This window comes from Amphiura filiformis, chromosome 8 (assembly GCF_039555335.1).
Source record: "Amphiura filiformis chromosome 8, Afil_fr2py, whole genome shotgun sequence".
Classification (NCBI taxonomy): domain Eukaryota; kingdom Metazoa; phylum Echinodermata; class Ophiuroidea; order Amphilepidida; family Amphiuridae; genus Amphiura; species Amphiura filiformis.
The window spans coordinates 33,056,201-33,070,910 of record NC_092635.1 but is presented as its reverse complement, the minus strand read 5'-3'; the positions used below and the strand labels follow the sequence as shown (position 1 = coordinate 33,070,910).

The window sequence follows — 14,710 nt, the reverse complement described above, 5'->3', positions numbered from 1 at the left end:
AGACTAAACACATAACACGGGACATAACACTAACAGCACAGCACCGTAGGCTATACATGGTATAGGCAGCTATTCGATAATGCCAATCACGCCTCAAGATAGGCCTAATTGATCATGTTGATACGCCCAGTCAGATGTATTTCACACCTTCCAAACACAAGTCACCCAATTTTGAAAATTGGACGTTGAATATACACTCTCATGAATATTGATTGGCAACATTTTACAATATGTCAGCGCTCAAATCGGACACAATAGAACAATAAACTCTGCAGTGCGCTGGGAGTGACGATCTACTACTCATGTTTTTTTTAAAGGAATTTCTTTGTCACTTGTTATCGATGTACTTTATACCGGATCGATTGATTATTTATCGATTGTAAACAAATTCTCAAAATCTGTTTTGGGTTTGCAAGTGCAGTCATGGCAGTGGAAAGTGGGCGGAATATTTTCCTTTGACTTGAACTCCATGTACCAAATAAAAGGATGCGGGTAGGTAAAATATAAAGCCAGCAGTACATGAGTATGAGATTTCCGAATTCACTGTGAAATGCAATACACAGCTTGTAAATACTGACTCTTTTGTTGTGTAAGATTTTCGTGAAATTGGTGCAAAATTCGGCAGTCTGGGGTCTGCTGCAGGTTTTCATTCATGAGAGAAAGATTCGAACCAGGTATACCAACGTAATGTTGTGAGCAAGACAAAGACAAGATAAAAACTAATGCAGTATATAAACCATGGTGGTGTACACATTCTCATCCATACTTAAGAGTACAGCTTGGTGACAAGCTAAAAAATTGGGCTGAATTCTGTAACTTGTAAGAATGAGTAGAGGGAAACCTAGCCCTAGAACTCTGGCCATAGTATCCGTTTTTGACTTCTACTAGGGCCAGAGGCACTTACATTGAAAAATTTGTTGGAGATGCTTGAACGATCCAGTACAAAAAATGACAGCATTTCAATGCTTGATCGAACCAATACAAATGTGTGTCAGGTCACTAATTAACATGATAAAACCCACTTGAGAACACACAATCGCCGGTCATTTCTAAAGATGCATTTATACTCAATCGCTTTTGCAGAAACCTGAATCCCCCGCCTGATCACTCTCCCCAATCGCCGTCATATTTGCCTGCTGAGCATGTGCATGATTCGCTATGTTTCAAAAGCGACACGTGAAAGGCCTATATTGACACCCTCTGTCGGGTCAACGTTCTCTAAAATTGTACACATAACTTGTGCAGTTAACGACAAGGATTCAGTCTGATGATGAGTAACCCATGGGTATAAACACATCTTTACACAATGACTAATTTACATAGGCACAAAAGACCGTGTTCATGTACCGTTACTCAGCCAAACATGGCAGAGTAGGTCCCGGATGACGGTACATGTTCCTATCTCCTCAACGTTATACCTTTCCAACAAGGAAAGAGATACGAAAAGCGAACGTCTAGGGAAACCTCACACAGCGTCATCATCCTATAGCTCGCAACGCAAACTTAAAAATCCGGGCAAAACAGACACATCATTTATCGGTATGACATTTTCGTATTGGTGCTGCCCTATTTAAGTTTGCACTGAAGTGCCATCTCAATTTGTGTGCACCGATTTGGATCATGTGCTAATGAATTTTTATTTATTCTGGATAAATAATAAAGTATTAATTACAATTTCAAGCATTGGTGTTTAGGCAAGAAGTACAAGAAGCTGCGTAATTAATATTATGACAAACATGCAACTATTTAAGCCACAGGAGCCTTGTATTTTTTAGTGCAAACTCTAATTGAAATCATGCAATGACATTGCACTAGCTTTTTGTATATACACTTCATCCCATACCGTTGTGCAGAGCTACTACGGTTCCCTGTACTAATCATCCTATATCTTTGTGTCAAAAATTGCCGTGATAGTACGGCAAGTCCACTCTTTCTTCAAAAGCTACGCATGGCGATTTTGTTCGAGATAGGCCGAGCGACTCAGGCTAAGCATATCAATTACACGATATGAGATACCGCAGTGTTTCCATTCATACACGTTTATGCAATCTGAGCTTGCATGCTCAGTACCCCATATGGTGTTGCCATTACAAGAAAATTTGATTTGTTGACACTGTAAACTTTAAGCAGAATGATGACACTGTAAACTTCAAGCAGAATGACACTGTAGATTTCAGGCAGAATGATGAACTGTCACTGATGTACAGTAGACATAAAATTAAAAGCAAAATGATGACACACCTGCAATTTAATGCACGCAACCCACACAAGTTATCGATTTGTGGTAAACCGCCCTGCTGACTAAACATTCAGAAGGTACATACCAGTAAGTACAGCATACACCCACACCACTATTAGAATTAACGAAAGGATTAGGATTCATCTTTGTTTAATTTGGCAAAACAGGATTAGGAGTATTAAGGGAGAGCTATCAACCAATGCTCAGATACCTGCCAAGATTTGAGTTTTCTGCTTATCTCTTCATTATCAGATGATATGTTGAAAACTTGTAATATTGTGTTTTTTTAAATACAGGTATAGGAATTTACACTTGACACAAGATGGAAGATTTACTAACCAGTGGTTATAGCCTCAAGGGCATCATACTACATAGCTATGCAGAAGTACCTCACTACTTACAGGGAAATCCTTTCATAATAAAGGGGTACAGAAACACATTATCAGCCAGCCAGTGTATCCAAAGGTAAGGGGTATAATAATGTCAAATAAACTACATGTCAGACCTCTTATCCAAGTTTGTATGCATAAACCTTACAAATTTATAATAGTTGATATAGTAGTCGCCAGACAAGGCATAGCATGCAGACTATGTAAGGTATAAATTTCTTTTTGAGGGGCACCTTATTATACTGCCTGTAGAGCACGGTTGTTTAATGGGATCATTTATTAGTTTTTCAAACCTAACATAATGTACAACCAAATTTTAGGCTTAAACAGCTAAAAGCGATAAAATACTAATGTATACAGATGCTTTTGAGTCATTCACAACTTTACATTCCCCTCTTTTACAAAAGCAGTCACTTTTATAGCATTTTTAAAGGTTTTTTGGATATAAATTGTGCCTATTAATGACAAAATTGGTGGCGCTATTTAGTTACTGGAAATTACTCTTTCAGGCTTTTAATACAAATAATTCCTTTTATTGTTTGATAAAATATGTTTATAAAATTTCCTTGTTGCTTGTTTCACCTATTCCAGCTGTTTTAATGGCAATATTAATCACCTACCTCTTGCAAATAAAGAAGTATGATTTAGGATAAATAGCGCCATCTATAGTTTGCATTTAGTTAATAATGAAGCCAATTCTATATACATCAAACAGCCGTGAGAGGTGGTAATAACAAAGACTGCGTCTGTGGATGATGCAATAGTACTCTCACATGGTTTGTTAGAACTAAATGAAATTCTGCAATGGAAAAATGTGGGAAATGTTTTTATCTTCTTCGTGGAAGTTCACTGATTTACATATTTTTATTTGATAGAAAATCGTACAAATGCTTAATTTTAAACATATCTGTCAGTTTAAATCCATGTGCACACCAGGCATGTCAGGCTGTATTTTTGGTTGGCCAGCGTTCACCTAAGGTTCACCTGAAAAGAGAGATGTCGAACCGAAGGTTCACCTAAAAAGAGAGACGTCGAACCTAATAAACAACTTGCATAATAGTCCAGATGAAACACTTCCATATGTCATGGGAGATTTACACTCATGACATCCTTATAATTATTTATTGTTATTGTTGTTGTTGTTGCAGTTTATTGGTGTGGTCAAATGAATCCATCAATGTCTGGACACACATCATTGGGTTCCTTATATTCCTATTATTAGCAGTATATGACAATGCTGTTACTATCCCAGAGTTACAAGGCTCATGGACGGATCATATCATCTACACAGTGTACTTATCGTGCTTTCAGGTTAGTATTGTGTAACTTGTCAATTTTATAATGCATATTTCAAGGGATGAGAACCAAAAAGCCTTAACTCACAATGTGTTTCATTGTAAGTTCAGGCTTTCTGGCTCTCAACCCTCCATTTTTCATTGTGATGTGATTAGAGGTTAATGACCAGATATTATTTTGTTGTAGTTCAAATGACAAATATCATTGCGCCGGTCCTCTGGGGGTTTACTCCTGATAGATTTTAGGTATTTTTCAAATTCAATATTGTGGGTCCCTGGTGGCAGGGGTAGCGCTAGAACTAAACACTCCAGTGTCCACAGGGACCCCTGAACTTTAAAAAAATAAAATAAAAAAGTAGGGGGTCCGGAGTAGAGTTTGGTGAGTCCGAGTTGCACAAATGCAGCATAAATAGTATGTCTGCAATAACGCTATATATAATATTGCAAAACTGGGGGTCTGCAGGGACCCCTGACCTTGCAGAAAATTTAAAAACAGGGGGTCTGAACTCTATTTTGGTGGGTCTGGGACCCCAAAATGCAACCTAGCGCTACCACTGCTTGGTGGTGCCACTCCCTATATTTGGGTATTGTTCAAAACTTCCGCATAAGTAGGTAGTTGCAAAAGCATGCAAGACTTGTGGTTCGAGAACCGCCATGTTTTTTGCACAGAATAATGCTCAAAGAAGAAGTGCATTGTGATGGAAACAATAAAGCATTTGAACATCAATATCTAGTTATTAAACATCATAACTTTAATCTCCCCCTCCTCAAAGAAAAATACTCATACAAAATTAAATTAAACCAGCCAGTACTTAGTCTGGAAGCAATCTCTAAACTTCTGAAATTTTGCACGATATGGGGTACATGTTCACTTCAGTGAATAAAATGAAAGGATGCTCCTTTCAAAAATCAAAACTTGAATTTTAGAATCACCCTAATGTATGTACTACCCTGTCCAACTTCATTTTGAAGTAGCATTATGTAGGGGATTGGCTTGTACCTAAGTATTTTAATTGTTACTCCACCTTTTATGCTGTACAAGACCCATATAGTAGTTGGGGTATGCAGTATTAACAGAGTTCAATTCATGTATGGGATTACCATTCCATTTTTCTCTGAGAACATAGTATTAGGTTGCAATGGCAGAAATTTTAAAACATTATTGACATATTTTTAAATTGACACAAAAACAGAAAGGAAAAAACAACAAAATGACTTGTATTAATGTGTTTTTTGTTTCAGTTTTGTATGCTTTGTTCAGCTGGCTACCACTTGTTTTGTTGCCATTCAGAGGCAGCATGTAAACGCTGGTTAGGATTGGATATTGCAGGGATATCAATAGGTCTACTAGGCTGCTACTTCCCTGCAGTCTACTATGCATTTTATTGTTTTCAGGTAAGTTTTTGTTGCCATTCAGAGGCAGTATGTAAACGCTGGTTAGGATTGGATATTGCAGGGATATCAATAGGTCTACTAGGCTGCTACTTCCCTGCAGTCTACTATGCATTTTATTGTTTTCAGGTAAGGTTTTGTTGCCATTCAGAGGCAGTATGTAAACGCTGGTTAGGATTGGATATTGCAGGGATATCAATAGGTCTACTAGGCTGCTTCTTCCCTGCTGTCTACTATGCATTTTATTGTTTTCAGGTAAGTTTTTGTTGCCATTCAGAGGCAGTATGTAAACGCTGGTTAGGATTGGATATTGCAGGGATATCAATTGGTCTACTAGGCTGCTACTTCCCTGCAGTCTACTATGCATTTTATTGTTTTCAGGTAAGTTTTTGTTGCCATTCAGAGGCAGCATGTAAACGCTGGTTAGGATTGGATATTGCAGGGATATCAATAGGTCTACTACTAGGATGCTACTTCCCTGCAGTCTACTGTGCATTTTATTGTTTTCAGGTAAGTTTTTGTCGCCATTCAGAGGCAGTATGTAAACGCTGGTTAGGATTGGATATTGCAGGGATATCAATAGGTCTACTAGGCTGCTACTTCCCTGCAGTCTACTATGCATTTTATTGTTTTCAGGTAAGTTTTTGTCGCCATTCAGAGGCAGTATGTAAACGCTGGTTAGGATTGGATATTGCAGGGATATCAATAGGTCTACTAGGCTGCTACTTCCCTGCTGTCTACTATGCATTTTATTGTTTTCAGGTAAGTTTTTGTTGCCATTCAGAGGCAGTATGTAAACGCTGGTTAGGATTGGATATTGCAGGGATATCAATAGGTCTACTAGGCTGCTACTTCCCTGCTGTCTACTATGCATTTTATTGTTTTCAGGTAAGTTTTTGTTGCCATTCAGAGGCAGTATGTAAACGCTGGTTAGGATTGGATATTGCAGGGATATCAATAGGTCTACTAGGCTGCTACTTCCCTGCTGTCTACTATGCATTTTATTGTTTTCAGGTAAGTTTTTATTGCCATTCAGAGGCAGTATGTAAACGCTGGTTAGGATTGGATATTGCAGGGATATCAATAGGTCTACTAGGCTGCTACTTCCCTGCAGTCTACTATGCATTTTATTGTTTTCAGGTAAGTTTTTGTTGCCATTCAGAGGCAGTATGTAAACGCTGGTTAGGATTGGATATTGCAGGGATATCAATAGGTCTACTAGGCTGCTACTTCCCTGCAGTCTACTATGCATTTTATTGTTTTCAGGTAAGTTTTTGTTGCCATTCAGAGGTAGTATGTAAACGCTGGTTAGGATTGGATATTGCAGGGATATCAATAGGTCTACTAGGCTGCTACTTCCCTGCTGTCTACTATGCATTTTATTGTTTTCAGGTAAGTTTTTGTTGCCATTCAGAGGCAGCATGTAAACGCTGGTTAGGATTGGATATTGCAGGGATATCAATAGGTCTACTAGGCTGCTACTTCCCTGCTGTCTACTATGCATTTTATTGTTTTCAGGTAAGTTTTTGTTGCCATTCAGAGGCAGTATGTAAACGCTGGTTAGGATTGGATATTGCAGGGATATCAATAGGTCTACTAGGCTGCTACTTCCCTGCAGTCTGCTATGCATTTTATTGTTTTCAGGTAAGTTTTTGTTGCCATTCAGAGGCAGTATGTAAACGCTGGTAGGATTGGATATTGCAGGGATATCAATAGGTCTACTAGGTTGCTACTTCCTGCTGTCTACTATGCATTTTATTGTTTTCAGGTAAGTTTTTGTTGCCATTCAGAGGCAGTATGTAAACGCTGGTTAGGATTGGATATTGCAGGGATATCAATAGGTCTACTAGGCTGCTACTTCCCTGCTGTCTACTATGCATTTTATTGTTTTCAGGTAAGTTTTTATTGCCATTCAGAGGCAGTAAGTAAACGCTGGTTAGGATTGGATATTGCAGGGATATCAATAGGTCTACTAGGCTGCTACTTCCCTGCTGTCTACTATGCATTTTATTGTTTTCAGGTAAGTTTTTATTGCCATTCAGAGGCAGTATGTAAACGCTGGTTAGGATTGGATATTGCAGGGATATCAATAGGTCTACTAGGCTGCTACTTCCCTGCAGTCTACTATGCATTTTATTGTTTTCAGGTAAGTTTTTGTTGCCATTCAGAGGCAGTATGTAAACGCTGGTTAGGATTGGATATTGCAGGGATATCAATAGGTCTACTAGGCTGCTACTTCCCTGCTGTCTACTATGCATTTTATTGTTTTCAGGTAAGGTTTTGTTGCCATTCAGAGGCAGTATGTAAACGCTGGTTAGGATTGGATATTGCAGGGATATCAATAGGTCTACTAGGTTGCTACTTCCCTGCAGTCTACTATGCATTTTATTGTTTTCAGGTAAGTTTTTGTTGCCATTCAGAGGCAGTATGTAAACGCTGGTTAGGATTGGATATTGCAGGGATATCAATAGGTCTACTAGGTTGCTACTTCCCTGCTGTCTACTATGCATTTTATTGTTTTCAGGTAAGTTTTTGTTGCCATTCAGAGGCAGTATGTAAACGCTGGTTAGGATTGGATATTGCAGGGATATCAATAGGTCTACTACTAGGATGCTACTTCCCTGCTGTCTACTACGCATTTTATTGTTTTCAGGTAAGTTTTTGTTGCCATTCAGAGGCAGTATGTAAACGCTGGTTAGGATTGGATATTGCAGGGATATCAATAGGTCTACTAGGATGCTACTTCCCTGCTGTCTAATATGCATTTTATTGTTTTCAGGTAAGTTTTTGTTGCCATTCAGAGGCAGTATGTAAACGCTGGTTAGGATTGGATATTGCAGGGATATCAATAGGTCTACTAGGTTGCTACTTCCCTGCAGTCTACTATGCATTTTATTGTTTTCAGGTAAGTTTTTGTTGCCATTCAGAGGCAGTATGTAAACGCTGGTTAGGATTGGATATTGCAGGGATATCAATAGGTCTACTACTAGGATGCTACTTCCCTGCAGTCTACTATGCATTTTATTGTTTTCAGGTAAGTTTTTGTTGCCATTCAGAGGCAGTATGTAAATGCTTTTCAGGTAAGTTTTACAAAACCATAGTAACTTTTGTAAGTAAAACCTTTTGCCAAATAATCCTTCCATTAAACAGTTAAAGGGGGTAACCCTATTGGTTTTGGATATTGATTGTCTTTAAAATTACATATAATATCAAATATTGTCCCCTTTTTGCAGCTTTGTGATAAAAACGAGAGCATTTTCCGCGTAAATGTGAATAAATAGCAAAATACTTGGTATGCGTGAATTGCATTCTGGCAAGGCAAGCAATAACATGTGCCGTAATTCCCGTTCGTCATATGCCATGTGTGTGTGGTTGCACTGACGTTAACCAAGCTCCACTGTACTAGGTACACATTCCAATACTACGGTGACATTTCCCCACAACCAGTCTTTTCGTGTTTGTCTGTATATCGTTCATGATGATTTTTGTATATAAATTATGGCATAATGGCAATAGAGCTCAATAACAAAGCAAAACAGAAATGACCCGACGACAATGCTGGAAATGCCCGTATTGAACGGAAAATTTAGATTTTTAAAAACTCTTTTTCGTACGGATTCAGAAAAAAAAGAAACCAAATATATTTCCCCTTGCAATATGTACATTTCAAATGAATGTAAATAATTTTGGGTTTAAAAATGGAGCAGAAAAAAAAACTATCACTACCGGGATTTGAACCGGGGACCTCTGGTACAAAAATACAACGCTCTAACCAACTGCGCCACGCGGGCAGCTTCTAATTTCGGAAGGAATTTTTAAAGCTTTATAGTAACTTCGTCGATCTGAAGTCTCTTCAGCAGTTATTGCGGTTCACTCTTTTCATACAATGTGAATGACGCGAAATCAAACTAGCTGTTGAGGAGACTAGAATTATCTATGCTAAGCCTGTCCAGAATTCCAGAAATTGGTAGCCACCAAGGGAGGTATATTGGCATGAATTCACCGATTTCCCCGGAAATACATCGACTTGGAGCGCCAAATTTCAGAATAGGAATAAGAAAAATACGATCTATTTTGTGATACAAAAACTTTAAGGGGGTACTACACTCTGTGGTAATTTGTGACTATTTTTGCATTTTTCTCAAAAATAATAACACACTGGTAACAAAAGTTATGTATATTATTGGGGCAAGGAATCCAATCAATACACTGAAATTTCAGTGACTCAAGACAAGCGGTTCAGTATATATGATCGGAAATGAGGTACATCCTAGCGGTACCTCTTTTCTTATCATAAATAACGAACCGCTTGTCTTGGGTCACTGAAATTCCAGTGTAGTAATTGGACTCCTTGCCCCTATAATATACATAATTTTTGTTACCACTGTGTTATTAGTTTATGAGAAAAATGCAAAAACAGACACAAATTTATCGAGGGGTATAGTACCCCCTTAATGGAGAGCAAAATGGTATACTACCTCCAGATGATTTTGCCCTGTGCCCAGAAAATTTTTAAGTGTGCGCTAAATTGCTTTACGTTTAATGCATTGTGGCAACAATGGACAACCCTGTGTGAAGCTCAATCTCATTTTATAGCTTTTGACAATAAATGCAAAAGATATGTTATTTTTGTGCCCCCATCGTAACAATCCAATATGGAGTATTTACCTTGGTGTTATACGCAGAGTTATTTGTATTCTACACTCTGAAGTCTAACATATTTGGATGTGATCGAACATGTATTAGTACAATTGATTTCATGATACAGACATGGAAGTTAACGTGGCATTACACTTTGCATAATATTTGCGGTTACCTATCTCATATCACTTTTGTTACTGATTTGACTCTAAAAGAGATCTTTCACTCATGTATGCGGTCTAACCATACAAAAGACTAGTTGTTAAAGCCACCTTAATTAAATCCTGAGTCTCAAAGCTTGTGAGAAATTGAAAACCTATTGCGGAATGAGGTTTTTTTGTTTTATTTATTTATTTATTTCTTTTTTTTGTTGTAATTTTTTATGTGTCAGTACAGGCTTTGGGACAAGCATTTTGTGCAGAAAGTATCCAATGCCTGTTGTAATTATTGGAATAGTAGACACATAAAGTCACTGCTACAAAATAATTCTTCTCTGTGTTGAAAACTTCAAAACTTGTTGAAAACTTTTGGCCTTTTTGTTTGTTTTTTTCAAAGAGAATTTTACTAATGGACGCAGCAGCTTTGAGACTCATGAGTTAATTAAGATGGCCTAATATTTTGCATGTTATTTCTTTTCTCCAGTACTGGCGCAATGTGCATCTTGTAATTGTTTGTACTCTCATGATGCTTACCATTATTGTGCAACTCCACCGACGATTCCTTACGGCCCGTTGGGCTACCCAGAGACTCATGCTATACATTTCTGCTGTTGCTTACGGTGTAGGACCTGTTGTTCATTGGATCTACCTTAATGGAGGCTTCCAAGCGCCAATAATACAGGTGAGGTTTAGTGATTATATCAATGTAATGTAATGGGAGGGAAGAGGGCATTCCTGATTTACATAATTGAATACCTGAGTGGAAGAAGGGCCCCAACTCCATCAAAACTGTTTTTGAGATATTGAGAAAAAACTCAATATTTTGAAAAGTTTTATAGACAGAATGTTTTCATCTTCAGGGGACCTTCAATACATGAACATACAATATTACATACATTAGAAATTATGATGTTTCCATGGCAACGGTACAGGTCTTAATATGAGCTGGAGTTGGGCCCTTCTTCCACTAATATACTGCAAGAAGTACCAGTTCCGTAAGCAGATGTGTTATAAATAGCTACAGGAATCCATTAATTGCACAAGTGGAAGCATGTAAAATGTTAGCAAGAAAGTTTATTGTAGTGAAAAGCAGATTTCATGGATGAACAAAATTCCTCTTTAACCCAATATTTGTGGAAGAAGGGCCCAACTCCATGGAGTTGGGCCTTGCTTCCATGAAAGCCATGATTAAGTGTACAAGGAAGACTATTTAGAGCGTGGATTTTGGCTCATCTTTCACACACAAGGAAGAACAGTCTGCTGGCAATAAAATGATGGGTCTAACTCATTTTTGTAAAAAATTGGAGTTGGGCCCTTCATCCACTCAGGTATTTAATTTCTAAAGGCTGGTGTTTTTTTCTTCCGCTGTCTTTGGTTGTCCTACATGTAGATCTAAACTGCATCCCACTATTCTGACCCACTTGCTCAACTTTTCAAAATACAAACTGTGACACGATCAAGGGAAATGAATCGGATGTTGCTATATTAATTTTGAGATATTAGCAAAGAAAGTGTTCCAATTCTTTTATTTTATATTGTTTTCAGCGATTGATAAATTGATGTAACTTAGCACAGAAAAGTTGTATCAACATGGGGTTTTCAGTTTCTGAAAGATCTAAATGTCCTCCTTACTATCATCTTCACATGTAAAACTCATTTTTGACCAGGGTCGACATGCGACTCATTCCCCTTGATCATGTCACAATTTATCTTATAGCTCTGCAATGATACCAGATGATGAAATAAACTTAGGATTCCTTTATCATGTATTTGCAAGTTGCCTTAGAATATAATATAAATCATATACGATTAGAGGTAATAGACCTATGGCAGTCAAAGAGACTAGACCAAAGAGAACAGACTCTATCATGTTTACATGTCATCATGTTGGGCAAAATAGGGTACTTCCAGATTATTTCTCCTTGAGCCTGGTAAACTTTGATTGAAAATGCATTTATTGTTTGCATTCTTCATCCAATGCTTTGTGCCAATAACCTACTCATGCTCTACACTCAAGTTTAAGATGCAGATTATTGTTCGTCGTCAGGCTTTTACCGATAAATACTTTAGGTACACTTTTTTGGTTTCCATTGTGACAATCCAAGATAGCAGATTTTCCACTGTGTTACGCACAGGGCAATTTTGTCTGAGTCAGTAATCTCCTTAATGGTTAAGTAAACATAATGATGCTGTTGTAAAATAATGCAATGCAAATTTCAATTACATCTTTGATCTTTTTGTATGTTTTTATTTCAGAAATTTGTACCTATGGTGTGTGTAATGTATGTCCTTGGTATATTAGCATTACTATTCTATGCTACAAAGTTTCCTGAAAGATGTTTTCCAGGTAAAAATACAGAGCTAAGATTACAGTACAATAAAAGTAGACATCTTTGTGGAACATTGATGTTCGCACTCGACGCATCTGCTACACATGTCCACAGAATTAGAGAAGGAGAACCGGGATTCGACCGCCATCTTGATACAGGCATGGAGCAAAAATTGGGGGTATTCGGTTTTCCTCAGAACAGAATGCACTCGAGGCATTTGTTGCCATGCAAGCGCGATATGGATGATGGGCGCATTTGAGAGACGCACTTAATGCGACCTGCACGGGAGTGCCAAGACGAATGAGACCCAGAATTATTTTGTCTCCGCGCACCCGTTGGCCAGGACCTGAACACCCCTAATTTACCCTCATAGCTGATTGTATGTGGCGGTATAGGGAGTCCCGGTTCTCCTTCTCTAATTCTGTGGTCATGTCAGAAATCACAAATTTTACAACAAGCGAAGTAGTAACAAAATTGTTAAAAAACTTAAGACATGAAAATGACCATCAGCCAATATCAAATGTTGAAATAAATTAAACCCATATTAGGTGTGATTTGCTCCACAGTGGCACCCTCAATTTTTCTTGAATTTCTATTTTTTGCATGATTGTAATGCCCAATGGTGTACTAAAATACCAAGAAAGATTAAACCTGAAGTGCCTTAATTACATTTTATAATAAAACCAGGATCCCCGATGTTAGTCACCAATCCCCCAAAGAGCTCCACGTTTACACGGATAAGTGATTTTCTTTTATTATTTCGGCTTTAAATATATTATGTAATAATTTTTTACAAAGAATAGCAAAGTTAAAATTTGACTGAAATCATGCATTGTGGCTTTAAATCAAAGATCTGCTAAATAATTTGAAATTCCAGCAGTTTAGAGGCAATAGTATGTACCTGGAGTAATGGTGTTTTATTATTCTTGTAAATTTTAGATTCTTAATAAGAAATATGTTTATCAAGAAATTTATGTTATTTTTTTTCTTCATATAATGGGACCATGTTTCTTGAGTTTTACTGATTTATTATTTAATTTGAATTAAACAGCAACGCTGCTGATGAAATCACCTGATGGTTGATAAAACGTCCAGAAACCAAAGTTTTGACTGGTTTTGATATGATTAAATTTCTAATATACCGTATTTCGTCAATTAAACGCCACATTTTCCCAAGGGGGGGCGTTTATTCAAGGTCAATTTTAGAATGATAATTCCTGTTAAAATCATTAGGTAAACTTAAAACTCACGCTAAAATGACGAACTATGAACTAGAAACACTGACTTCTGGTTCACTTCCGGGTTTCCAATCCAGATTTTCGCCTATTATTGACGCTATTATCGACCATGTGGGCAAGTGGTAAGCTTACTACACAAGATAGCATGAAAATATCGGCATTTTTGAAATATCTTGGTTGAAAAAAGTGGTGGGGCGTTTATTTGAGGGGGGCGACTATTAGACAAAATACGGTATTGAATTAACAGATTTGTTTTGTTTCTTTTCAGGCAAATTGGACTACATAGGTTCTAGTCATCAGTGGTGGCATATCATAGTTGTAATTGCTTTTCTATGGTGGCACCACTGTGGGTTGCAATTTACTGAATACAGGTACAGTACTGCCTGCTCACAGACATGGCATGCAGCTAGTTTATGATGAAGGCTCCTCTGCCATAGACTTTGGCCATACTTGACTATTTATCATGATAGCCTTCGTTTGTAAGAGGAGACAAATCCCACAAATACAATGTCTCTACTAATCAATTCTTCATCAAGTAGCAGAAGTGTGTACCTGATTTGGTTGGAACACAGATGCCCCGGGCAGATGCTGGAATCAGAAGATTGCGAGGAACCGCATGGAAATTCTTTCCCCTGCTCAGATGTAGATATGCTCATGTAGAGATAAACAGAGTATTACTTATACTGTGTCACGTCTGTGTGATATTGTAATGAGTATAAATCAAGCAGTGAGATCCCCAACTTGGCAAAGCTATTTGTTCTCATGTGTCTCACATATATGTGTATAATATTCATAGTCTTAAGGGATCTAGAATGAGCGTTTATGGCGTTTCGACAGTATTTTTTGTAGGACATGAGAGCACCTCAGGCGATCGAATTGCATTCTGAATCTGAAGCATGTCTTTCTGATATCAATAATTTTCATTTTTGAAATTAACGATATAATAAATTTGATGACAAATTATTAAAATTTGATATTTTTCACATTTTTGATATAACAGTCCTCGAATAAATTTTATAAATCTAATG

The 14,710-nt window shown here is 37.5% G+C and overlaps 1 protein-coding gene across 1 annotated transcript; it reads left to right on the top strand.

Annotated features, from left to right (window-relative positions):
* Positions 1–384: 384 nt before the first annotated feature.
* Positions 385–14,309, top strand: LOC140158971 (progestin and adipoQ receptor family member 3-like). The gene is made up of 7 exons (XM_072182272.1): positions 385–492; positions 2,536–2,704; positions 3,777–3,939; positions 5,166–5,318; positions 10,599–10,796; positions 12,371–12,461; positions 13,951–14,309. Exons 2-7 carry the CDS (start codon positions 2,562–2,564, stop codon positions 14,097–14,099), a joined length of 897 nt encoding a protein of 298 aa, XP_072038373.1. The 5' UTR covers positions 385–492; positions 2,536–2,561; the 3' UTR covers positions 14,100–14,309.
* Positions 14,310–14,710: the final 401 nt, after the last annotated feature.

Coding starts and splice junctions, on each gene's coding strand:
- LOC140158971 (XM_072182272.1), top strand. CDS start 2,562: ATGGAAGATTTACTAACCAGTGGTTATAGCCTCAAGGGCATCATACTA. Junction 3,940..5,165: donor TGTACTTATCGTGCTTTCAG/GTTAGTATTGTG, acceptor TTTTTGTTTCAG/TTTTGTATGCTTTGTTCAGC. Junction 10,797..12,370: donor TCCAAGCGCCAATAATACAG/GTGAGGTTTAGT, acceptor TTTTTATTTCAG/AAATTTGTACCTATGGTGTG.